At 41.6% G+C, this 26,052-nt stretch overlaps 3 protein-coding genes across 9 annotated transcripts in view; 2 read left to right on the forward strand and 1 right to left on the reverse strand.

Moving 5' to 3' along the window:
- Positions 1-5,697, forward strand: part of MIDEAS (mitotic deacetylase associated SANT domain protein) — a 69,027-nt gene extending 63,330 nt beyond the window's left edge. For 6 of the 7 annotated variants that reach the window (XM_086709327.1, XM_086709324.1, XM_086709322.1 and 3 more), the window contains 2 exons: positions 1,448-1,644; positions 2,063-5,697. In XM_086709327.1, coding sequence (XP_086565453.1) covers positions 1,448-1,644; positions 2,063-2,243 — 378 coding nt within the window. In that variant the 3' untranslated portion in view covers positions 2,244-5,697. Of the gene's footprint in view, positions 1-1,447; positions 1,649-2,062 lie in introns of those variants that run through there. The other variant, XM_086709326.1, reaches the window with a different exon arrangement.
- Positions 5,698-7,163: 1,466 nt separating this feature from the next.
- PNMA1 (PNMA family member 1) lies at positions 7,164-9,027 on the forward strand. The gene has a single exon (XM_025919854.2). It carries the CDS (start codon positions 7,164-7,166, stop codon positions 8,223-8,225), a length of 1,062 nt encoding a protein of 353 aa, XP_025775639.1. The 3' UTR covers positions 8,226-9,027.
- A 3,455-nt stretch (positions 9,028-12,482) lies between these two features.
- Positions 12,483-26,052, reverse strand: part of DNAL1 (dynein axonemal light chain 1) — a 65,451-nt gene continuing 51,881 nt past the window's right edge. Inside the window, exons 10-12 of the mRNA XM_086708521.1 lie at positions 21,452-21,578; positions 20,313-20,453; positions 12,483-15,717 (exon numbers count right to left, since the gene is read on the reverse strand). Of these exons, the coding sequence (XP_086564647.1) occupies positions 15,677-15,717; positions 20,313-20,453; positions 21,452-21,578 (309 nt within the window). The 3' untranslated portion in view covers positions 12,483-15,676. The remainder of the gene's footprint in view (positions 15,718-20,312; positions 20,454-21,451; positions 21,579-26,052) is intronic.

Here is a 26,052-nt window from a genome sequence, read left to right on the forward strand (position 1 = left end):
CTAGTGGTTCGTGAGTTCCAGCCCCTTATTGGGCTCTGTGCTGTTGGTGTGGAGACTGCTTGGGATTCTCTCTCTTTCCCTTTCCCCCACTTGCATTCTCTCTCTCTCTCTCTCTCTCTCTCTCTCTCTCTCTCAAAATAAATAAACTTAAAAAAAAAAAAGGGCTGAAACAATGAGAATAATAACAATGGCCCCTCTCATAGGTTCTCTGCAAAGTGCCTTCCTTTCCAGTATCTCATTAATTCCTCACAATAACCCCATAAAGTGTTAACCCCTACCTCAAAGATAGACGCAACTGAGTTCAGAGATGATATGTGACTTGCCTGAATTCCTGCCTGCAGTCCTCGTAGTGAAGTCCTCTGTCCACCATATCATAGACCAAGAAACAAGACATACCACCAGAGGTGTTCCTTGTCAGGGAGATGTCCCCCCAAAGACAGTAGGGCTTACTATGAGAGCCTTACAAATTTTTTTGTGTGTTGTACACTTAGGCTTGCAGGAAGACTCCAGACTGTTTGCTCCCTTCTGAGCCTGGGCTGTGCTCTTTCTCCCAGAGCTGTGCTCTATGCGCAAGCTTCATCAAGTCCTGCTGACTTTTGGGAATACTTCCCTAGGAGGGTCAACCCCATGCACGTACTTATGACTCCTAGCGGCCATTTGAGGCTCCCCTAACCCAAGGCCTGTGATTCCTCCCAAGCACCTCTCCAGGTCTGTTCCAGGTGTCCTCCACTCTCCATCATCTGCTTGGCATTTCTTGTGGTGATTCATGCTGTCTGTCCCTTTCACTAGATTTCAAGCTCCCTGAGAGCAGGGGCTCCTGTCTGTCCCCTCTGTATCCCCAGCATATGGCACCGTCACATGGATTTGAATCTGATTTATGGAATTAAGGCATGAATGGATGGACTAAATGAAGACGTGAAAACATCAATTGAGACACCAAGACCCCCTTCAGATAGATGCATGGAGACGTCTTCTGGCAGCTTGGGCTGTCCCACAGGATTACTGTACCAACAGCTTTGTAAAGATACAGTTGGCCAGGGGCACCTGGGTGGCTCAGTTGGTTCAGCGTCTGACTTTGGGTCCGGTTATGATCTCGTGGCTCTTGAGTCTGAGCTGTGCATCCGGCTCTGTGCTGACAGCTCAGACCCTGGAGCCTCTTCAGGTTCCATGTCTCCCTCTCTCTTTGCCCCTCCCTAGCTTGTGCTTTCTCTCTCTCTCTCTCTCTCAAAAATAAATAAACATTAAAAAAAAAAAAAAAGTTGGCCAAAGACCCAAATGGGCTGGCAAAAAGCAGTGAGTACCTTGTCACTGAAAGGATTCCAGCAGATTCTAGAGGACCGTTTGGCAGGAGCATCTGACCTTTAAGAGCCCTGTGTTCCTGAGATGCCAGAATTCAGGAACCTCTCTTCCCCAGATCTCTCACCTCTCCTTGTTTGATCCTCTCCAGGCCAATGACATCCTCATCCTCCGAAGCCATGAGTCTAACGCCCCTGGCTCTGCTGGTGGCCAAGCCTCAGAGAAGCCAAGAGAGGGGGCAGGGAAGTCTCGGAGGGCACTACCTTTCTCGGAGAAGAAGAAAAAACCGGAGACATTTAACAAGACCCAGAATCAGGAGAACACTTTCCCTTGTAAAAAGTGTGGCAGGTAAGATGCTAGGCCCTGCCTCCCCGGGGACCCAGCAGGGTGGCCACGGCTGGGGGCCAGGAAGTGTGCTTTCCAGGGGAGCTTTCGCGTTGTCATCTGATTGGCTCCGAGGGTTTCTAGGGCAGTGACGTCACTTGGCAGCTCTTGGAGCAGGGGGTGACAGCACTGGATCCGGAACCCTTCAGTTCCCTAGGTGGAGGGTAGAGCCGGCCGTGTGGCCCAAGCCAGTCAGGCGGGGCCGGGGACCCGCCCGCCACACAGACGCACCTGTGCACGGGCGCGCACACGCACACTGCCCAGACACAAGCGCACCCGCACGCACGCTCTCTGGTCTGGTGGTCAGGGGGTAGGGGGTAGGGGGTAGGGGGTGGGGGGTGGGGACGGTCTTCTTACTGGAGCCCCTCCTGCCCGGCTGCAGGGTGTTTTACAAGGTGAAGAGCCGCAGCGCCCACATGAAGAGCCACGCAGAACAGGAGAAGAAGGCTGCCGCCCTGAGGCAGAAGGAGAAGGAGGCCGCTGCCGCCGCGGCAACCGCAGCCGCCGCCTCTCCGCACCAGCCCGCGCTGCGCGAGGAGAGCGGCGCGGGTGAGAGGGGCTGACTCCGCCGGGGCTCAGGGGCCCGCCCCTCGCCCTGGACCCCCGGCCCTCCCTGCACCAGCCTGCCCAAGCTCCTGCGAGCACCCTGGAACCTCCAGAGGGAGAGAGGAGAGATCACGTGGACTTTTCTCTGAAGAACAAGACAATAAAATAAACGGCTCTTTTATTTATAAAGGCCCCAGGAGCAGTCGTCTAGGCTGCAGGATCCAGTTCTCTTTGCATTCTGTCTGTCGGAAGTAGTCCTTGCGCGTTCCTCCAACTGCACTGCGAAGGCCCCTGCTGGCTGGGGCTGCCCCTCCGGACGGGCTCCAGCGCCGCCACTGCTGCCTCCCACGCTGGGACCGCTGCTGCCGCGCAGCCTCTTCCTGTCCTCCTGGTTCCCCCTGCTCCCCCTCGGTCACCATGGAGAGCCAAGCAAGCACAAGCTCACCCTCCTTGCAGCATTATTCCCCGCCCCCCCCCCAGAGGACCTCAAAGGCTGCACAGGCCCTGCCCCAAGCCCCCAAAAGAGGAACTCCCCTGGAGGGATTGTGGTGGCCGTCTCCGAGAAGGAGCTCAGCCTGGTACCTGTGCTGTCCCCTACACGACAATGTCCAGGCCTAAGCTGCTCCGGTGACCCTGTCCTCAGGCCACCACCTATGGGAGGAAAGCTACCAGAATGCCTATAGGGCAGAGGACAGGTACCTGTCCCTTTGCTGCTTGCTAGCGGCCTGCTAGGGCTCTGAAGTTTTCTCAGATATTTGGGGAAGGGGCCAGTGTTGGGTCTCAAGCTCTCAGTCTGCTGGAAGGAAGGGAACTGTGCAGAGGGTGGAAGTTGTAGGTTGGGCTGGAGAGAACTTTTGATAAGCCCTGGCCCTTCCTGCTTCCCACCTTTTTGCCAAACACTTTTGGTCCCCGAAGGCTGCTAAGGGGGCTTATCCTGGGCCCAGCCTGTTCCCTCTTGCTGCAGGTTCCTTGCCTGTGTATGTCCTGCCCTTGGCAGCTGCTTCCTCACCCCATCCCACCTGGTCTAGCGTGGATATCCACCACCCAGCCCCCGGTCCTACATGCTGGAGATTTCTGGATCCTTCCCTGGGAGGGGGAGGTCTCCTAACCAGATTGGACAGGAGCCTTCATTCCTCGACTTGTGTCATTTGGGAGCTATTTATTTATTCTTAATATTTAATTTTTAACATCCTCTCAGGGACCAGGGGCCTCTTGCTTTCCAGAGGCCCAAGTGCATTTATCCCAAAATAAGGCACCTTCTTGGCATCCGCCCCCCCCCCCCCCCCATTCCTAAGACCCTAAGGTCCCTCACCTCATTGCTCTGGAAGCTGTTGCCAGTAGGAGTGATTAGTAGCACTGAAAGAGGGTGGAAAGGTGGAAGGTGTCACCAAAGCCACACAAAGACCAGCAGGAGCAAGGGAGATCAAAGGCAGTTCTTATTGCTACCTCTTCTCTGGCTGTATTTTCAGATTGCCTGAGGGGATTGACTGGAAGCCAGAATTCTAGTTCTGTTTCTAGTTTGAAGAAGCCATATTTGGCATGGAGTCACTGAAGTGAAGTGCTAGAAGGTTCCAGAGGCCTCCCTTGCCAGTCCCATAGAGGGCTGAGTTATTTTTCTGATCTTGCTACTCAAGTTTAGTTGTGTTAGAAGTTCTAAGTGAATGCAAGTATGTTGCAAGAATGCAGATCAGCATGTTAGGAAGGAGCCAAAAATTCTACTACTCTTCTTACAAGATAGCCTAAAGGCACCATGTTGGTAGCTAAGAGTGGGGAGGGAGTTTTGTTTCTAAACTATGCACTAACTGGTGTTTTTCAGCATTGATTTATGCATTAATATGGTTCTTCAGGACCCCAGATATGGGAGCAACATCTTTCTCCCCGCCAGACTCCAGGACCGCTACATCTTCAACTTCCCAGTTAGTTTCCTCCAAAGGCTTCTACAAACTCAATGTCCCAAGATCGCAGAAATCTGGTATACCCTCCAGAAATAGAAGGGTAGCAAATTTAGGCTGTCTGCTAAATCACTTATGTAATAAGAGTGCCTTCGCAGCTTTGCCCCAAAGTGCTACTTATGTTTCCCAAGGTTTTTTCTATTTAAATATAATTTAGTTTCAGGCCCCTCTGTGGACACATGGTAACAGGAACCTCCTTCGTTTAGAGTGATTCTCCTCTTCTAAGCTCATAGAAATCAGACTAGGTGAAATGTTGGTGGAGAAAATCAAGGTGGTACCTCTGTATTAATTCCACCAGACCCTGTATTTTAGAAGCGTTCATGCTCCAGGATGGATTTATATCTAGAATATAAGGTGAAAGTTAAAATGTTTAGAGGGCAGATGCAATTGTTCCAAGTGACCTGCCAATAAAGTAGGTGCAGCCATAGGAGCTGGGATAGGTATATCCTTTATGGTGCTTTCTCCCTGTGAACACATTAGGCTCGTCTTGTTTGTTTTTCTTCCTTTTTTCTTCTGTTCAGAGCTGTTTAAGAAGTTAAATGACAAACACCTCCAGCTTTATTATGCCCTCCCCACACCATTTCACATAGCCATTTTCCAGTCTCCATCTACACTTTGCTAAGGGCATGAAATTAACCTAGTGCCTGTGTTCCAGACCGTTTCTGAGGTCTCTTACCCACCCACGGAGTCTGTGCTTCAGTGCACTGGCCTCCATGCCTTCAGCAGCCCCCCTCACAGCTAAGGTACACCCTCATCCCTTCTGCCTCCCCACCTCCACCCCTGGCACAGAGGTCGTGTGCTGCTTATGTCTAAAAGAAATCCCCTATATTTAACTGCCTCAGTGACCTAACCTCTTTCTTCTCATGTGCCAGATGTTAAGATGAAGGAGGAATACAACACATACTCAAGCCTCAGCTGTTTAAATATATTTTCTCTGGGGCTCTCTTTTTTCGAACGGTATTTATTACCAGACTAGCAAGCCTAACTCCTTAGGTTTACAGGAAGTATGCATATTTTTATAAAACAATTGTATGTCCTCCCCATATTTTGCTGTGTTAATATTTGCCTCTAACAGTTTGCAGCTGTTTCACCTTTTCCTTGTTTGTCTCTAAGTTGAAGGCCTTGTTTGGAGGGGACAGCACAGGAACAGCCTTGACAGTCTGTAATTATTGTACAGATATTTTAATAGCATATAAATAAGTATATTCCTTTTATTTTGGGGAAAAAACATCAGACACTGCCTTTTGTGTGTTTGCTGCCTGTGGCACCCTTTTTTAAAGACTGTTACATATTAAAATAGTGTGTATATATATATATATATATATTACCTCTTTTGCTGTACAGTTGTGATAGACCAGACTGAAGATTTTATTTTTTGTGTGCTTTTTATAAAAAAAAAAAAATAACACACTAAAGTAAATCTTGCGGATGTGATTGTAATGTACCTATGTAACTTATTTACTTTTGAATGTTCTTCTGTATCTTTAAACCTTTTATTAAATAAGGTTTTAAAAATTCAGAGTTGAAGGCTGTGTTCTTTTGGGGAGATTTTCACCATCTGGGATCGACTAAGTAGGCCTTGTTTTGCTTGCAATGTATTACTTGACATCTGGAACCACAAGGATTCTCTTTTCATCAGGTCTTTGTCAGTGATGCCGGGAGAGGAAAAATAACACGCTAGTGTTTGCCTGTTTGCAAGGATGACTGAATAGACACAGATCTTTTTACATAACTTTTAGACAAGAAAAAGTCTCAACTCAGTGTCTCACACAAAAATATGTACACGGCACACTTCCAACGTGTTAGTTTCATTGACCTAAAGTATGGAGGGTGCAGAATGCCATCAGGTGGCACAGGGAAGTCGCGGGGCTAAAGATGGTATTTTCCTATGCAGCGGTAGGCCAAGTTTGCCTTGGATGCATTTTCAACAATATCACCTTAACTTCACTCCAGAATTGTATTACCTTTTAAACACGGTGCTTTGTTAGAAAAAAAAAAATCCGGAAAACGTGAAAAAGGAAACGCGCCATCAAAATAACGCCTGGAGACCCTCGCTAGCCCCTTGGCAACCGCTCGACCCCGAGAACCACAGGAACTCGAGGAACTCAGGTAGTCAAGGCCACCGTTGCCATGGTTACGCTCCGCCACGGGGGCGGGGCGGAAGCAGCTCACTGGGCCTGCCCCGCTCCCCACTGCGGCAGTAACGCCTTCGCGGGCTGCGGATCCCAGGACCTGGCAGCGGAGCTGCGCCACACCGCCGCAGCCCGCCGCAGCCGGCGCACCGCCACTCCTGCCCGCCCTTGCCTCGCTTCTCCGTCCTGCTGGCGCCTCCGCTGCCCGTGGCGTCGTTCCTCGGCCACCTCGCCGCCTGGAGCCATCACTAGGTCTGCAAAGAAGCCACTTGCGGACTGGCCCCGCCGCCGCGACCTCAGAACAATCTCTTCCTTCGGGGACTGCGCAGCCCTCGTCTGCAAAGCAGCCGCTCCTCGCCCAGCTGAAGGCCGGGCTCCGACCGCGAACGCCGGATCAACAGCGGGAGCAAGCAGCGGGTGCCCGACGCCCCAGCTGCCGAGAGGAAGCGGCCACGCCCCGCGACCACACCCCGGCGCCTCTTCAGCCCCGCGGCTCCAGGCTTCGCCACCCGCCGTCGCTCCTCGCCTTCTGCGCTGCGACACGACACCCTGCCTGCGGGTGGGAGACGCGGGCTGCAGACCCCGACCGGAGACGCAAGATGGCGGCGGACGCGTGACTGACTGCCAGAGCATCCCAGAGGCTTCGCTCGGAGAACCAGCCGAAGGACTGACTTTGCGGGGCAGCGAAAGGACAAGAGGAGGACTCTGGTGTCATTTGTTAATTGTGATCGCGTGAAGCTTGCCTCCCTCGGGCATATTGGGGGGAGTGTCTGCTGCTGTCCTAAGTCCCAGAGCACAGGGAGCCACAGTCTAATCCTTATTTGTAGAGTTGGGGCCCTTGACAGTTGGGAAAATGGCGATGACACTGTTGGAAGACTGGTGCAGGGGGATGGATGTGAACTCCCAGAGAGCCCTGCTGGTCTGGGGGATCCCAGTGAACTGTGATGAGGCTGAAATCGAAGAGACCCTCCAGGCTGCGATGCCCCAGGTGCCCTATCGAGTACTTGGGAGAATGTTTTGGAGGGAAGAGAATGCAAAAGCAGCCTTGTTAGAGCTCACTGGCGCTGTCGATTACGCCGCGATCCCCAGGGAGATGCCGGGTAAAGGAGGGGTCTGGAAAGTGGTCTTTAAACCCCCGACTTCCGATGCTGAATTTTTAGAAAGGCTGCACCTCTTCCTGGCGAGAGAGGGGTGGACCGTGCAAGATGTTGCCCGCGTCCTTGGGTTTCAGAACCCTGCTCCGGCCCCAGGCCCAGATATGCCGGCAGAGATGCTAAACTATATTTTGGATAATGTTATTCAGCCTCTTGTTGAGTCCATATGGTACAAGAAGCTGACGCTGTTCTCTGGGAGGGACATCCCGGGGCCGGGGGAGGAGACCTTTGATCCCTGGCTGGAACACACTAATGAGGTCATAGAGGAGTGGCAGGTGTCTGATGTAGAAAAGAGGCGGCGGTTGATGGAGAGTCTTAGAGGCCCTGCCGCTGATGTCATCCGCATCCTCAAGACTAACAACCCTGCAATAACCACTGCTGAATGCCTGAAGGCGCTTGAGCAGGTGTTTGGGAGCGTGGAGAGCTCTAGGGATGCGCAGGTCAGATTTCTCAACACTTACCAGAACCCGGGAGAAAAGTTATCTGCATATGTCATTCGACTGGAGCCTCTTCTGCAGAAGGTGGTGGAGAAGGGGGCTATAGATAAAGATAACGTGAACCAGGCCCGCCTGGAGCAGGTTATTGCCGGGGCCAACCACAGCGGGGCCATCCGAAGGCAGCTGTGGCTGACGGGGGCTGCGGAAGGGCCTGCCCCTAACCTCTTCCAGTTGCTGGTGCAGATCCGAGAGGAGGAGGCCAAGGAGGAGGAGGAGGAGGCTGAGGCCGCCCTCCTGCAGTTAGGCCTGGAGGGGCACTTCTGAGGCCCAGGAAACAGGCTGTACTGCAGATCTAGATCACAGCTGCTTTCCTTGTCTCCATGCTATCTTACAGGTGTCTCTTAGTAGTAAAGACTTAGCCATGTGCTGGGGGGGAGGGGGTTTGAGAGCAGGGAGGCAGCAGGCCTGGGTATTCATGTAACATTAGTACAATCGTGCAAATGAGCACCCTGAGCTACTTACTATAAGTGAGTCGTACCTAGCTGCAATGCCAGGTAAAGACTTGTGCACCAGTGCTCAGTGCAAGCTGTCGTTGTGGCAATCATGAGTTGTAAAACATGTGAATTTGTGACACTTCCCATTGAGGTAATTAAGTGTGAAATTGCATGTTCTGATGTTTAGCGCAGAACCTGGCAAACACAAAAAGTGTTCAGTAAAAATGATGAGCCGTTATTACTAATATCGTGAATAGTTCTGTGTTCACAGTAAATTGTTCCTAATTTATATTAATGGAAAGAAATGTGACTTAATTAGATACTACTAGTTATTCAACCATACAAAGCAAATTTCTTATTTTTCATCTTGAAACGTCTGGATCAGTTTAATTGACAAGTGTTCTGAGACTATGGAATGGGGTGTTAGGAAACAATTCTAGAACTGCGTGAATCAATTTTTCCCTGTACAAGATACAAACTGCATGGGAAGGTTATAAAGAACCAGTTACAGTATCTAGTTCCCCACTTCAAGTCTGTCATTGAATAGTAGTTCTTGTTCATGCTGATTCTAAGTGTTCTAAATTTCAAGTTATCAAAATACATGTATATGAATAAAAATATTTTAAAAATTCTATTGTCTTGTTTTTTGACACATATACAAAATTTAAGTGTAATTAAGCTCTATGTTCTCTTAGGAAGACTTCCCCATGCTGCTAAGAAAATCAGACTTCAATGATTTTATCTTTAAACTTCATGTCATACTATGCGAGTTTAAATTGCAGAACCTTTTGGTATTTTCAACTTTTGCATGTTTTCTACAAGGCAAGTGTTAGAAGGCTAAAAAGACCTACGTAAATATTAACTTACTGTAAAATGTTAGAAAATCCTGAAATGGGGCTCAGGATGTCATCTAGCAATGCTTTCTCTCCCCTTTCTAAATCCTTTTTCAGCTAAAGGTGTTTATTTTGCTGAGGAATAATTCCTCAGCTTAAAATGAAGGTTTCAGATTTATAGCAGCCATTTGATATCAAGAGGGTACAAATAGGGAAACAGTTTAAAAACATGTTTGACTTCAGAGCTTTAGTGACCAAAGGTGTCTTGAGATCCTAGTAAATCCAGAAGTGGTTACATGAGCATAAGAGTTCAGTGGGGTTTTCCCCTAGTAACAAGGCTTTAAAATTACAGCCAACCTATTTGACAATCATCAGGTAAAAATTTATTTATAAAGGCTACTACTGGTGTACATTCAAACATTTTTCTGTACACTCATGTCATCTGTTCCACCCTCACACGCTTAACACACACATCTCCAAATGTTTGATTCTCAACAACAGATACGCAAGTCTTTGCTTCCCCCAGTAAACATGTCCTCATTCCTCTACTCCCCAACTCACATAGCTTCCCTCTCCATCGCCATTGGCATGACAGCATGGCACCGGGTACACGCCCCCCTCACTTCTCAGACTCTTATCTGTACACATTCACTCCCACCTTCCCCCTGACACTCTCATAAACACACTCCCTCCTCCCACCACACGCGCACATGCACACACACGCAGACCCACACGGACACAAACACACACACTACAGCAGTCTCCCATCCCAACCATACAATCCTGTTTCTCCACACATGCTCCCACTGCCACCTCACACCAGCCAGCCACATATACACACACATTCTCACTCCACGCAAGTTACGTTCATAACGAAAATAGTGGGTTTCTCTCACCCGATGTCAGAGGCCTCCTTCAATGTCTGTACATAGAGATCTACCTTCTTATAGCTGCAGAACTGCATTTTAGGAAGGAGGGTTATCACTTCAGATTCTTTTATTCTATGTAACGGTTATATATCGACATATACTTACATATGTATTTGATTACATATATATGGTACACATGTAAGGATTCTAGATGTCCATCCTTTATTCTAGAAAACTAAAAATAATGAGCTATTTCTTATCTGAATTAAGGGTTTCTCTTTATAAAAGGCTCAAAAATTAAAATCTGCTTTTTAAAGGAGGACAGCAGCAAGAAACATCCTTAGAACCAAAGAACTGTGGAATAAACAAGTAGAAACTGCACCACAGTCCCATTCTGAGGCCAAAATTATATTTGGTTGATAGCACAGAATATGTGCTGAGACAATGTGTAATGTTACAGCTGTTACTAGGCTATCTTGTTTCTTGTGGATCAAAAAGGGGCTGGCCAGTGTCAGGTTATTCCAGACCACAAATCAGGGGCCTATCAATCAACCTTAAACTCGTATACTACCAGTAAGGAGAGGACTAGGAATAGTCCTTCCGGTTCCGGGAAGGATCCCAATCATTTGGAATGGTGCCCAGAGGCCTTCTAGTGAAGACTTACAAACCTGGAAGAGGAGATTATCACTGGTAGTGAACTACAGGGGGAAAAAATGGCATAAAGAAATGAGTCAGGCTCTCTCCCTGTCTCATACACACTCACACAAGCTGTGTCGAATGTTTGATCTAAAGGCCAAATTTCTTCAGAATTGAATGTGATTGGAAGTGCACATGGTTGCTCTATACTAGCTAAAGCTAATGGCCACATAACCAAAAAAAGATACGAATTAATTTTTTTTAGAAAATAACACAATTTATTACTATTTTAAAACAAGTTTCACAAAATAACATTCAGAAACTCAACATTTCTAAATAAGTTAACACAATAAGTTTAGTCATAAAGTCATGCTACAAAATTCCTGCATATAAAAGATTATTATCAAAGTATTAATAGATGTTAAAATGTTCTTTAGAATGGAGTTGGTTCTAGAAGCCAAAGATTCTGGAATGATGCTCGTTATCATGACTGACACCCTGGGAGAAGCAGCTAGCTGTATGTATATTCTCTACCACCAGTCTTTTGATGGGATTGATCCCTCCAGGCAATAGCACCTCAGAGGCAGGTATCCTGCAGATCAAAGAAGCAAAGAACTTCCCACCCTTGTCACATTAGCCACAGCTTAATTTAACCAACATCTAAATTAACTGTTAAAATCTAGACGTGGGAAAGATAACTAACGCACAAAGTTTCTATTCTGAGAAAGAGAATTCTACATGACACGTTCCCCAGAGGGATGACTGTCAATGTAGCAGACATGGAAGATGACAAAAAGGAGGGAAATAGGGAAATCCAGACTCTGATTATGTCAACAGACAACTATTGCTCAGGTTGGCTTAGAACGAGCAAGGATAAGTCTGATTCTCTAATATCCACATGCAGGCTAGGTATTTACCTATCTGCCCTTTGGGAGTCCTGTCTACCAACATCCAGTTCATAATTTTAAAGTGCAAATCTATGGCAAAATAGTTTACTCTCCCCCATCCCCTTGTTAAATTTGCTAGATCATAATTTGGTTGGCTGGTTCCCCTCTAATCTGCCCAATATGGGAAGTAACTAGAATCCAGTTATGACTTCTCCAAGTGGCAAGTGAAAATGTTTCTTAGGTTAGAAAAAAGTAAGACTCAGTCTCATTTTGACTTTCAGTTTTCTTCCTTTGCAGTCAGTTATAAAAAGGTAGCAACAGAGATTTCGATGTGGGATTTCTAAAAGTTCAGTGATTTTTTTAAGACATACTCTATTTTTTTTATTGCACCTATTTTATGGTTTTATGAAAAAACAAAAACCAAAACCAAAACCTTATGCTAGAGTGAGGATAAAGGAATATGGTCAAGTTAGCTGTGTCAGAAGCACCAACTCTGCTACACTGAAACGTGTTTTATATTTAATTATTCACAGACATATTAAGCAGCCTAAATAAAGAAAACATGTGCCGAAGGGATTAATTTCAGTTAAAAGATAACTTTCAGTTCAGCAGTTAGTTTTCTCCCTTTACCAACAATTACAATGTAAGGTCCTCACAAACTGACAAACTGCAGTTAAAGAGACACTACTCGTGATCAATACTTTGACACTCCCCACCCCCCAACACACCAATTTTTAAAAGTTAATGATTAAGTCCAACCTTCCTAGACCCTACACTTTTTCCATTAGTCCTAAGAAAAACCCAGGTGGAAGATTCTTGGTCACAGAGATAACTACCTTCAACTCCACTTACACATCACCAATTCTGAGAATAAGTCAACAGTTAAGATTCATTTTTTATTCCTCCTTACTCTACTTCAGACCACTGGTAAAAGAAGAATCTATTCAAGTCAAAATTCTTTTTCCACACAAGAACCACATTTAAGTGTCTAATAACCATACCAAGTAATACCAAGTTAATGACCAATTATCATGACATCCTTCTGATCACATCCAAAATTGGTGTCTACACCAGCTAACTTTCACATATGATTACCAAATTTTTCCAAATTTTATACAATATTTTTCTGTATTTAATGACTGCTAGAGTCTGGAAAATCTATGCATTAGTGGACAATGAACAAACATTTAAAGAATGATCCATTTTCTAAAAGTACACTCAAAATGTTCAAAGATAAAGCAAAATCTATCATAAAGTTGAATTCTGTTATAGTAAGAGAGAGGTAGGTTAACAATCACTGTCCTAAGATAAGCAGGAATACTAAGAAATAAAAGTTGAGACCCTGCTGAAAAACGTAAGTTGAACCTTCCAGCCCTGAGTTTCTAATGTTATATGACAATTATTAAAATGAGCATTACAAAAAAGCAAAACACCAATGACCATTTTCCTTCCATCCATAATTATTAAATACATCACCTTCTCTCATACAACAACTCAGGAGGCATATATGGCTAGAGTGAAAATAAATGCACCTGGACAAAAGGAATGTTAGTATAAAGCACTGGTTCTTAACCAGGGACAAATCTGTTCCTACCCCACTGCCAGAGGGGACAGATGGTAATGTCTGAAGACATTTTTGGTTGTCAGAATGAAACTGGGGATTCTACTGGTATCTAGTGAGTAGAAGCCAGAGATAGTGCTAAACATCCTATAACACACAGGATAACATTATCCAACCCAAAATGGTAATAGTGCCAACACTGAGAAACTCTGGTCTAAAGGAACAAACTCCTATGAACACAGAACACAAAAACCTTTCAAGGCCTGACCAGGTAATCTAGCCATAAACTTACAGTTAGGGAACACAGAAAAGTTGAATTCCTTTGCAGACTAAAATCAAGTTACCTGTGGAAAATTAAAATACTGGATGGATTCCAGAGCTCTACCATCATTACAAGAATAGAAAAAATTTAGATGAGCCACTAAAATGGCATAATGCTTTAAACCAAGAGCACAGAGAGAATCCATCCCAATCTCTGAGAACTATCAGTGATTTAAAAATATTAAGAAACAAGGAGAAGCAGAGAAAATGTTTCTATATTATAGAATTCAGAAAACCAAATGCCAACACCATAAGCCATTTTAAGATTCAATATGAAGTTATTCATTCCCTATTATATTCACTTCCAGAGTAACTTTTAGAAAATATATCCATACATAGCAAAATGGCTTCAAGCTTTCCTACTGGATGACATGCAAACTACAAGTGAAGAAGATCATCTTCCCTCCTAGTTTTGAAGATTTAAACATCACCAAGGGGAATACTCATTGCCTACAGTTCACAAGAGAAATACCCAAAGGCTTTGAATGTGTAAGCCAGAGTAAAGATTTCTTCCTATCAGATTATAAGGAAGAACTAAAAGGATGCAAAAAGTGTTGGACTAATTTTTCCTCTTGCTGTTTGTATTCAGAATTGATTGTCAAAGCAGTGGTCCCTTTAGATCAGAGTGACTCAGAGAAATCATGTAATTCCTACTTAAATGATAGCTGAAAATTTCTGAAGCCCAGGGGTATTTATGCAATCACTTAAAACAAACCAAAACGACACTCCCCTCTTTGACTGGTTTTACACAAGTAAATGGGGAAATAAGAATCAGTCTCTGGTTGAGGGACTTTAGGCACAATTTGGCAGAGCGCCTCTAACTTCTTTTCTGAAATCCGTCAGTGATTTAGTCATGGCCTACTATGGACTTCATCATCATATGGTTACTGACTACTATATCTTGTACTTTCCAAAAAGACTTTTTTTCTTATATGATAAATTCTAAGCTCTGTCTCCAACTATTGCTTTGCAATTTTAAGGTTAAATCACCTACCATCCTTCATAGAGAAGGCAATCCTTAAAAATATTGCCATTTGCCTGCAATCCCATAATGAAATATCTCTTCTCTTTTCCCTCCACAATCACTTACATAATTCATTTTAAGAGCTGTTTAACTCAGAAACATTCTAAAAATATATTTCAAAATTCTAAATTTAACCTATTGAAAGGTATCAGATGCAGTCTTTAGGTTCTATATCCTTATTTATAGCAATCATTTCTCCCAACATGAGGGTCAAAAGAACAAAGTTATTAGGGAAAATTTTGACATATATGAATGGCCAACATTTAGGCTAGTAATTCAAACATAACTATTGTTTACATACATTTCCTTATATAACATATAAGGGACTATAAACCAAAAAGTGTGCCTAAAATCAGGTCCACATGAGTAACATGACCACAGTACCAGTTAAAGGAATGATCATGGCAGTCATTTCAACCACTGACCTGGATCACAGAATGGCTGACTGTGCACAGTGACTCAAGTGGCCAGGCATGTAAACACAACCTAAATTCCAGTTGACATTGCACACATTTTTGGAAAAACAACTAAATATAACATGGGCTATAAGGCCCCCAAGATATTAATTTTTCCTTTTTTCACCACAGCTTTTCCAACTGGACTTTGGGAGTCTTGGTTCTAGGGCTGCTCTGCATTTCTTCTAAGAGGAACTCTTCCTGTCACTGTGCTGCCTTTTGAACCAAAGGCGTCACATATTTGTGCTTCTGAATCATAAGGACATGGACCTTCAGGAAAGATAGTCTACAGACTCAAAGGTTAAGTATATATATTTAAATGCCTGGTCTAAAAAAAAAAAAAACAACAACTTAAATTGAATAAAGAACCGTATTTGTTATTCTTTTTTGTTAAAAATGACTAGTCTATAAAAAGTTTCAGTAGATGGGGCCACGAAGTACACAACTGGGACTAAAGACAAAAATTGAAAATCTGAATTTCTAAAAAAAGTACTAGAATATATGAAGTTGGTGTTACTGTTACTATTTGGGGGGAGAAACACTAAATAGGTTTAAAAAAAGATAGGAATGAGAGATTTGTTTTATCTTAATAATCTTTTGCCCCACACAGAATCTTTAAAATAGACAATTATACAAAACTTATCTATTGTTCTTATGACATTTAAATAAGTTAACATGAAGCGGAAAACATGGTGTTAGTTATCTTCTTCCTCGTCCTCTTTAATTACTGGGGTACCTAAAATGAAAAAGAAAATTATTTCTGGTCATTCTAAACATATTTTTTAAATTCTAAATGAAAATATTGTTCTGTTAACCAGAGACGCTATGAATACCAGGAAGTGTGCCATAATAAAAATAATCTCATAAAATCATCTCTTTGATTTCAAATTATCCAAAAAGCTTCTCAGGAAACTTCTCAAATGGATTAATATAAGTATTTGTGAATATTTAGCTCCCCAAATGCAGAGTTGCAAATAAAAGTGCCTACAGGTGGCAGGCAGAAAAATAAAGCTCTATATACACACTAAAAACTGTATATGTTAAACACAGAGAAATATTCTTCATTTTTCACAATAAAATATGCAATCCCAGTGTTGCCAGAAATCTGAATTTTTATTTTACTCTCCCAAATATTAAACAATGGGAATAAACTTGAAAAAATAAAAATAAAAAGAATCAAAACACAGAAAACAAAACACATCTGCAGGCTATCACTGGGCCAAGAGCCACACATTTCTGAGCACTGGCATTTGAAGCCTGCCCACAATTTGACTCCAGTCCCATGTTCAGTCTTAACTCTTCAGCCAGTCACCTTCTGCACCAGCTAAACTGATCAGTTCATGGTCTACCAAACTCATCTTGCACACTCTTATCTCTGGATCCTTGGTCAAGGGTTCCTCCATTTTGGAATGCCCCCTACCAACTCTCCTTCCATCTAAATCCCACCCTTAATTAAAAACCAGCTCCAGGGGCACCTGGGTGGCTCAGTTGCCTAAGTGTCCAACTTCAGCTCAAACGATGATCTCACGGTTTGTGGGTTCGAGCCCCAGGTGGGGCACTGTGCTGACAGTTCAGAGCCTGAAGCCTGTTTTGGATTCTGTGTCTCCCTCTCTCTGCCCCTCCCCTGCTAGCACGCTGTCTCTCTCTGTGTCTCAATTATTGTTAAAAAAAATTTTTTTTAAAAAGAACCAACTCCAGTGCCTCTTCCTCTGTGATCCTTGCGAAATGAACATTTATGTTCTTTACAGTAGTGACTAGAGTTTCACCTCTCTGTACTCTGCACAGCATCTTTTCACAGGGGGAGAGTGCATAACATACAAAGTACACAAATTATGTAAGTGTACAGATTGATAAATATGTACAAAATGAACACATCTGGTAACCAGCACCCAGATTAGGTAGAGAACATTATTAGAAACCCCCCCCAAAACTTCCTCAAGCCCCCTTCCAGTCACTATCCCCCCACAAAAGGTATATTCTATCCTAATGTCTAACATCATAGGGTATTTGCCTGTTTTTGAAATTGATATGAATGGGATGGTGTAACATGCACTCTGTGTCTGGCTTCTTTTGCTCAACATTATGTTTGCGAGACTCATCTATTTGTGTGAAATTTGTAGTTCATTCATTCTCATTGCTGTTTAATATTACATTGTATGAATATGTCATAATTTATTCTATTGTTGATGGGCATTTGGGTTGTTTCCAATTTATAGCTATTAAAATAGCGCTGCTATGAACATTCTCATACCTATCTTTGGGTTAACAGATATATCCTTTTATTTGGGGTCTGTAGCTAGGAGAAAAAGTGCTGGGTCATAATGGATATGTATGTAGACCTTTTACAGATAATGCCAGTTCTCCAAAGTGGTCATACCAAGTTACATTACTACCTGGCAGGGTCTGAGAGTTCTAGTTGCTCCACATCCCACCAATATTTGGTATTGTCTTTTTCATGTTAGCTTTTTTTTTTTTTTTTTTTTTTTTAAGTAGGCTTCATGCCCAGCCACAAAGCCTAATGCAGGACCTGCACTCATGACCCTGAGATTAAGACCTGAGCTGAGACCAAGAGTCGGATGCTTCACCAACTGAGCCACCCTGGCATCCCCATTTTAGCTTTTTAAGATTCCCCAGTTTTGCTTATAAGCGACAGAAAAGAAGCAAAAGTAGGCAAGTTAGCAGCTGTAGCCATCTCTGTCCTGGTATCCTAACTAGCAGGATGGTTCTTTTGGGGCTGTTCAGATTGGTCTGAGGTCAATGCTTGGTCCAAAAGGCTATAATGTGGCTTGGTCTATTCAGGGTCTACATAAGGGGTCCATGTTTAAGGGAAGGGTTTTACTTCCTGTGTGCAATGCTGAAAGAAATAAGACAAATGACTTTAAATGGTTCTACAATCGAACCAAAAGTGAACATAGAAAAGCTGAAGTCCAAGACTCTAATGTTCCCACTCACTTTTTTCTATTTTATTTTTTAATTGTGAAATATTCATTCATACAAATACAGTGTAAATAATTTAAGGAATAACAAAGCCAATGATTCTATACCTACTACCAATTTAGGAAAGAGAGCATTACCAGTATTTTAGAAACCTGTTTGCCTCTTCCCAATTATTCCTATACCTCTCCATAAGAGATAATCTGCTGTCATTTTACCCCTAAATATGCATCCAGGAAAAAAAAAAAAAAAGAACATTCTGCATGATTCCATTAATACCAAACTCTAGAAAATTCAAACTAATCTATAGAGACAGAAAGCAACCACTAATTACCTTGGGAAGGATGATGGCAAGGAGCAGGAGGGAAGGATTACAAAGAGGCACAAGGATACTTTTTGGGGTGATACATATGTTCATTATCTTTTTCTCCCCAGCTTTACTGAGATATGACTGAGATAGCATTGTGTAAGTTTAAGGTATAAACATGATAATTTGATATACATATATATTATGAAATGATTACCACAATGTTAATTAATACATCGATCACTTCACATATTTACTTGTGTGTGTGTGTGTGTGTGTGTGTGTGTGTGTGTGTGTGTGTGGTGAGAACTTTTAAGATCTACTCTCTTAGCAACTTTCAAGTTGCTATTAAGACAGTATTGTTAACTACAGTCACCATCATATGTTCACTATCTTAATTGTGGTGATGGTTTCAGAGGTGTCTGTGTATATCAAAACATATAAAATAATTATCACTTTAAATATGTGCAATTAATTGTGTCAATTATACTTCAAGCAAGCTATTTTTTGGTGTAGGAAAGTAGATAGTTAAGAGCTTTTTACATCAATAATTCTCAACTGGAGGACAGGTGAGCACATACCTAGGGAGGCAATTGGAATCACCTATGAAACTTGTTCAAACTACAGAGACTGCTTCACTTTCTCCCTAGAGATTCTAATTTCTTTTTTTTTATGTTTTATTTATTTTTGAAAGCAAGAGAGACAGAGCATGAGTGGGGGAGGGGCAGAGAGAGGGGGAGACACAGAATCCAAAACAGGCTCCAGGCTCTGAGCTGTCAGCACAGAGTCCGACACCGGGCTCTAACTCACAGACCGTGAGATCATGACCTGAGCCAAAGCCAGACGCTTAACCGACTGAACCACCCAGGCTCCCCTCTCCCCAGAGATTCTAAACCATCCCTCCATAGGGGTGCAGTCCCATTTAAGAACAACCACTGCAGTAAGCTGGAATGGATAAAAGAATTGTGTACTGAGGCTTTGAAAGAGTTGGTAAGAGAGAGATGGAGAGACAAAGAATAGGAAGGATAGAATGACAATGCAGCAGGGGTGGTGAAGAGAGAAGAGAAGGTTTGAGGGACAAGGAAGCCTAAACCACAGACAACTAAGCCTTTTGTTTTGGATGTGAATATCAGTATGAGTATGGTGATGAAGAAAGTAGAGCAAATATGTGTGTGGTAAGTGATGATGACAATGATAATGATCATGTAGCTGGATATTACTTATTTGTTTCTTCTAAATATTTTCCTTTCCCTTCTTCAGTCAGGTAGCCTAGTCAGCTCTATGGATCACTGCTTCAGGAGCAATGTGGAAAGCAGAAAAAGACCATCAGACTTACTAGCTTTTGTCTCTGAAAAGCCTAAGAAGATCACTGAGAAGACAATTTGTGAGCAGATGCAGAATGATGTGGAAAAGAAGGAGGGGGATAGGGATTCTCCTCAGATTATTAAGGTTATTTCTCTGGGTTGGCAGAAAAGAGAGAAATCTGTAGGTACTGGAACATTTGGGATCCTAGTCTGGCTTCCTGATAGCACTGCTAGGAGGAGGTAAGATCCCGAGAAGTCTGGGACTATTATCATTTCTAGTTTTTAGATACAAAAGAACACGGTTTGGTGACATTCATTAACTAGCACAATGACAAAAGTCTACGAAGTGGTAGAATTGGAACTTGAACCTAGTCAGGGATATCTACTGACTTTGACACCTATCTTAAATATTGGTTAACTAAAATTAGGTGTGGGGGGAGGGTATAGAGAGAAAATGACAATTTTGATACAGCTGTGAAAAAGCAACTGCTTACCATTTATGTCTAATTATTCTGCAAAATAATACCCTTGTGACTTGAGAAAAGCCTGGCTTTCTTAAAAGTTTTTGGTCTAGGGATGATCTTACACCAGTCTAAGTATCCCAGGAGTTTTTCATCTCACCCTGGCCCAAACTCAGACTATAAAATTTCCTATGGAATGAAATGGCTTTGGAGATGAGAGACAACCTATCTTTTTTTCAGTTGTGCTCCTTTTCATAATTCCATGTCACAAATTCAATTCTTATGCTTAGAAATCATTGCCCCAAGCTGGCTCAGGGTCACTCACCATCCAGCTTTTTCAGTTTGGGAACTCTCTTGGTTGCTTCTTCAATCCAGTTCCCCTCCGCAGAATGTTTCTCTTCCAAGGGATTGCCTACAAACACCAGGTCTTCCAGGCACGGCAGTTCGGCCAGCTTCACAAATTCAGCTATAAGTACAAAGAATACATTCCATATGAAGATGGCAAGTTTTCCTGTTATAATTTTTGGGATTGAGGGGTTGAACTCCAGTACCAGTAGCCCTCAATTTATGACTATTCAGAACAATTTATTTAAGATTTTGAAAGAAGTAATAAGGCAAGCTATCCCATATGAAGTCTTTCTCTGAAGACAATATGGAAAGGGAGGGAAAAAGAAGACATACTTCCTCAACCTTTATGCTAGGCTAGAGGTGGGATAAGAAAAGGAAATGAGGTTCAGAATCACAAAGAACAAACTCTCCAGTGATAGGGCTTCTCTATGCTGTACAGTAGGGGTTAAGCCAAACTGCTGTTGTCTCTACCCATTCCCTCATCTGTGAATTTTTTTTTTTAATTAATTAGACTTCACACCCAACATGGGGCTTGAACTCATGAGCCTGAGATCAAGGATCACATGCTCTACTGACTGAACCAGCCAGACACACCTAATCTTTGAATTCCTAATGAATTCACACCTCTAGTGAAGAACTCATTACAACGTTCTATAGTTATTAGCTTATAAACTACTCTTTTCCACTAAGTTGTGAATTCCTTGAAAACAGAGACAGTATCTTATTCAATTATGTATGTTAAGAGCCTGGCATAGTTCATAACACTTAATAGGACTTTAGTAAATGCTGAATGAATAATATATTATAAAAAAGCAAAGTAATATAAATGGCAAATACATCTTCCACGCAAGATTATTAAATTAAACCTGATTCCTTTCAGCCTTTGGACAATAATTTACATTTTTTTCATGATGAATAATAAGACCAGGATCTATTCAGTTATAATCATTCTAAGTAAATATTTAAATGTAAATTTCAAGCATTTAGCATAAATATAGGAACTCCTATAGCTATTTCCCTGTGTGCTTAGAAAGAAATGTCCCCATTTTGCATCTCATTCTGTTTATTTTCTACAATAGGAGGTAGAAGGTTAACAAAGAGCCAGCTTCGGCTTACCCCAGTCTTTCACCAGGTTATTAGACATGTAGAGAATCTTTAATTTCTTCATTACATGGATCCCTTTCAACTTCTCAATAAAATTGTAGGAGATCCACAGTTCTTCTAATGTGTCCCCTACTGCTTCCTGAAAAAGAAAGCAATTTGGTTTATAAGCTTATTTTTAAACTTTTCCTTCTGTCCCCTTTCCTTATAAAAACAATGGCCTTCGAGAGAACCGAAACCCACCTGTTTACGGGCAGGAGAGCTGCAGGTTGTGTGGGAGTTTTTTTCTCATAAAGAAAGGCAAATAGAACATTTTCTTCCTCTCTTCAAACTGATCTGAACTAAAATAGCTACTGAAATTACCAAAAGGGGAAACAATAGCACTATTTTATCACTTTTATTGAATGGCATAGATTTCAAATTATGTCTCTATACATTATATGGTTTGATCCTTATAACATTAAAGACAGGTAAAGCAGGTAATTTGATTTCTATTATAGAGAGATTAAAGGCATTTTCTAAGATCACAATGCTATCAAGTAATAGAGCTAAGTCTAAATTTCAGGGGTTTTGTTTCAATATTTATTATGGAAACTTTCACACATAACAAGTTGAAAGAGTATTACAATGACTATCTATATATGTTCTACCTAGATTCTACCATTAACATTTTACTATCTTTTCCTATCATATATCTGTCCATCTATCCATCTGCTATCTATCAAGTCCTCTTATTTTTTTGATGTATAAAACTCAGTTTAAAACTCATAGTCTTGAGGTACCTGGGTGGCTTAGTCAGTTAAGCACCTGACTCTTAATTTCGGCTCAGGTCATGATCTCAGGGTTCATGAAACTGAGCCCCAAAGTCGGGCTGACAGTGACAGCATGGAGACTACTTGGGATTTCTCTCCCCGCTCTATCTGCCCCTCCTCCACTCCCGCTTGCATTAGCAAGCTCTCTCTCTCAGAAATAAACATGAAAAAAAAAAAAAACACCCATAGTTTTGCCATTACAGTATAAAGATTGTATCATATTGGCTCTTAAATGCTGGATATGATCAATGGTGGTACAAAGATTCTTCCTTCTTTTGTAGACATAAGACATAATGAAATGATTATTTCTTTTTTTAAAAAACAAAAGAATGCTAGGCAGGATCAATTAGATGCTCAATCCCCTCTTAGTCTAAAGAATTTACCTATATCCACATGGTAACATCTAGAATGTGGGGCCTAGGTCTATGTGCTGGTAACTGTCCTTTCAAAGACCATAGAGAGAATAAGTGTACCGGGACAAAGAACCTTAATACCTTTTCCATACTGGTGGAACCAGGGGAAGCTGAGAAGGGAGTGGCCTGAATTAGTCTGTGTGTCATTCCAACTCCCACAATTCATCATAGTTTCAACTTTCTGAATAAAAGAAACGATTTCAAAGTAAAAAAAAAAACAAAAACAAACCTTTTATATCAGTCCATTCTAGCACTCATATATCAGAACTTAGTGACTTTATCAAACCCTCTCATCTACTATTCTGATATCTTCTCCCAAAGGATCTAATTAATATGTCCTATATAGCTTTCAGAAGAGGGGAATCAGGCATCAGATAATTTAAACTTTATTACATACATTTTAACTCACTGCATCCCCATCCATTTCATGTGTCAAATTTAGAAAGTGTGAGGTAGCAGGGAAAATACTGATTAAACATGGATTAGAAGATTTAGACTCAATTCTGGGTCTGCCACTTAGTGCTGTTTTACATGTATATATGGGGCTCTTGGTCAATTTCACATAACCAATTTCACCAATTCTCCAAATAGCCAATTTGCTGAATTTACTCTTTCACTGATTTACTGAAAAACTGTTTAACTACTTACAAATTATAGCAGTTTGTTTTAGATAGGATAGGATAAGATAAAACAGGATAGAAATTCCTTTAGATAGGATAACTTTTGAAGATGTCTGTGATGTTTTATTCATTCATCTGAGTACTAATTTAGTTTTAGTTTCATTTTTAGCCATTTGGATGTAGCTGTTTTGCCATTGCCAAATTGCAGTGCATTTGGGGACTTTCTTCACTTGGCAATATGACTTTGTGGAATGAGAATTTCTTATGTATGCTAACTTACAAATGTACACATTTTGGATGTCCAGAGCGTAGTTCTTTCAATACATTTCAATCTCTTCCACGGTCTTTTGTACTTCCCTAAATGTAAGGATTCCCTAACCACTTTAATTAGATTACTATTTTTATGTGTTCTAATCACTTGAGAAGTGATTAGTGTCTAAAATATGAGGGGCACCTGGGTGGCTCAGTCGGTTAAGTGTCCAATTTTGGCTGAGGGCATAATCTCACAGTTCGTGAGTTCAAGTCCCACTCGGGCTCTGCATTCACAGTGCAGAGCCTGCTTGGGATTCTTTCTCTCTCTCTCTCTCTGCTCTTCTCCCACTTGCATGCTCTCTCTCTCTCTCTCTAAAAATAAATAAATAAACTAAAAAAAAATGAAACTGATTCTACCAAGATGGACCAACAAATCCAAAGCTGGGATGAAACAGCTGCAGTAAAATTAACACTAAATAAAACCTTAAAGAAAAAATTTAAAGGTGTTGAAACCATTCCAAGCAACACAATTTTTATATATTTCTAAGAAGGTAATAAAGATAAGATTTTGGTGAAGTAATATGGTGACTATCAATCAGTAAAACCTGGCTAAGTTTGTGTAAATCAGTTCAGTGAAATCTGTCATTCAATAAATAATAAATTGGCCCTTTGGAGAACTGAACATTGAGTAAACAGACATTTAGCAAACTGGTCTGCTTCTGCATATGAACAAATCACTCCTCCTCCTAGTTTTTTACTCTGTAAAAGGAGGAGGTTGGCATATTGAGATACCATCTCACACTCATTAGGATGGCTACTATCAAGCAAACAAAAAATAACAAGTGTTGGCAAGGATATGAAAAAATTGGAACCCTTGTGCATTAGTGGTGGGGATGGGATGTAAAATGGTATAGCTGCTACAGAAAATTGGTGGTTCCTTCAAAAATTAAAAATATATGATCTAGCAATCCCACTTCCGGGCATATACCCAAAAGGATTGGAAGCAGAGTTTTGAAGAGAGATTTGAACACCCATGTTCACAGCAGCATTGTTTACAATTGCCAAAAGGTGGAAACAACCAAAGTGATCATTGATGGAGGAAGAGATAAACAAGATATGGTATATACATTCAATGGAATATCATTCATCCTGAGAAAAGAAAGACATTCTGATAAATGTTACAATATGAATGAACCTTGAGGACATTATGCTAAGTGAAATAAGTCAGTCACATGAAGACAAATACCATATGATTCCATTTTCATGGGGTACTTATGGTAATCACATTCAGAGAGACAAAAGGTAGAATGGTGGTGCTAGAGCTGAGGGGATGGGACAAAGGAGTTATTGTTCAATGGGTACAGAGGTGCAGTTTTACCAGCTGAAGAGAGTTGTGGAGATGGACAGCAGTGATGGTTGTACAATGATACAATATACTTAATACCATGGAACTGTACTTAAAAATGGTTACCATGGTAAATTTTATGTTATGTGTATTTTACCACAATAAAAAATAAAGGAACAAAAATGAGAAGGCTAGACAAGAAGTTCTCTAAGATCCCTTTCAGCTATTAAAGTTTATGATTCTTTGAGGTCAACAAACCATTATGAATATTGAAAACAAAAAAAATAAAAAAGTGTCTGTTCTGTAAATAATATTACATTGGAGGTTATAGGAGTGGGAAAGGTTTAAGGGAGTGCTGTAAAACCTCCATTTTGGACCACATAAAATGATGATTATTGTTATTGTTTGCCTTTTGTATAAAGTAATGAATTCAGATATCATAATGTTGCTGAAAGTCTTTAGGAAGATCTGATTCACAAACAGTTAAGAAATGTTTGTAGGCAGTTGATTATAAGCATACAAAAACAAATAGATTTTATATTATAAACAGGAAGTCATTAGAGAGAAATTATTTCATTCATCATAGCAACAAAAACTATAAATTACTTAGGAATACATTTTTATAAGAAGTGTACAGGCCTTACAGGAATTGAAACTATAAAATTCTACTTAAAGTTTAGACATAAAAAATCTGAATAAATCTGCCTGTAAGGGAAGCCTCATTATTATAAAGACCTCAATTTTCTCCAATCAATCTATAAATTCAGTGGAATTATAAGACTTCCAGTCTTATATACTTTGCTTTTTTTTTTTCACTTAACAACATACCTTGCAAATTATTCCATCCAGCATGTATAGGTACGTCCTACCTCATTTTTCCTCTTGATATATTTTATTTATTTATTTATATTTATTTAGTTAGCTATTCTACAATTGATATACCCCAAGATTGTTGACGTTTTTTATACAAGCTTTGTTGCAATGAACATACTTGGTCCAACATCTTTGTTCATGTATGTGAGGATGAAAAAGTCCTAGATATAGAATAGTTGGTACAAAGTAAATACACATTGAAGACTGTGATAGCTATTGACAAACTTCTGGTCTCAGCAACAATATTTAAAAGTGCCTGTTCACTATACTTGGGCACTTTAGATAACTACCTGAGCCCGAG

Source organism: Puma concolor, chromosome B3 (assembly GCF_028749965.1).
Source record: "Puma concolor isolate L17-30 chromosome B3, mPumCon1.1.hap2, whole genome shotgun sequence".
In the NCBI taxonomy this organism is placed as follows: Eukaryota; Metazoa; Chordata; class Mammalia; order Carnivora; family Felidae; genus Puma; species Puma concolor.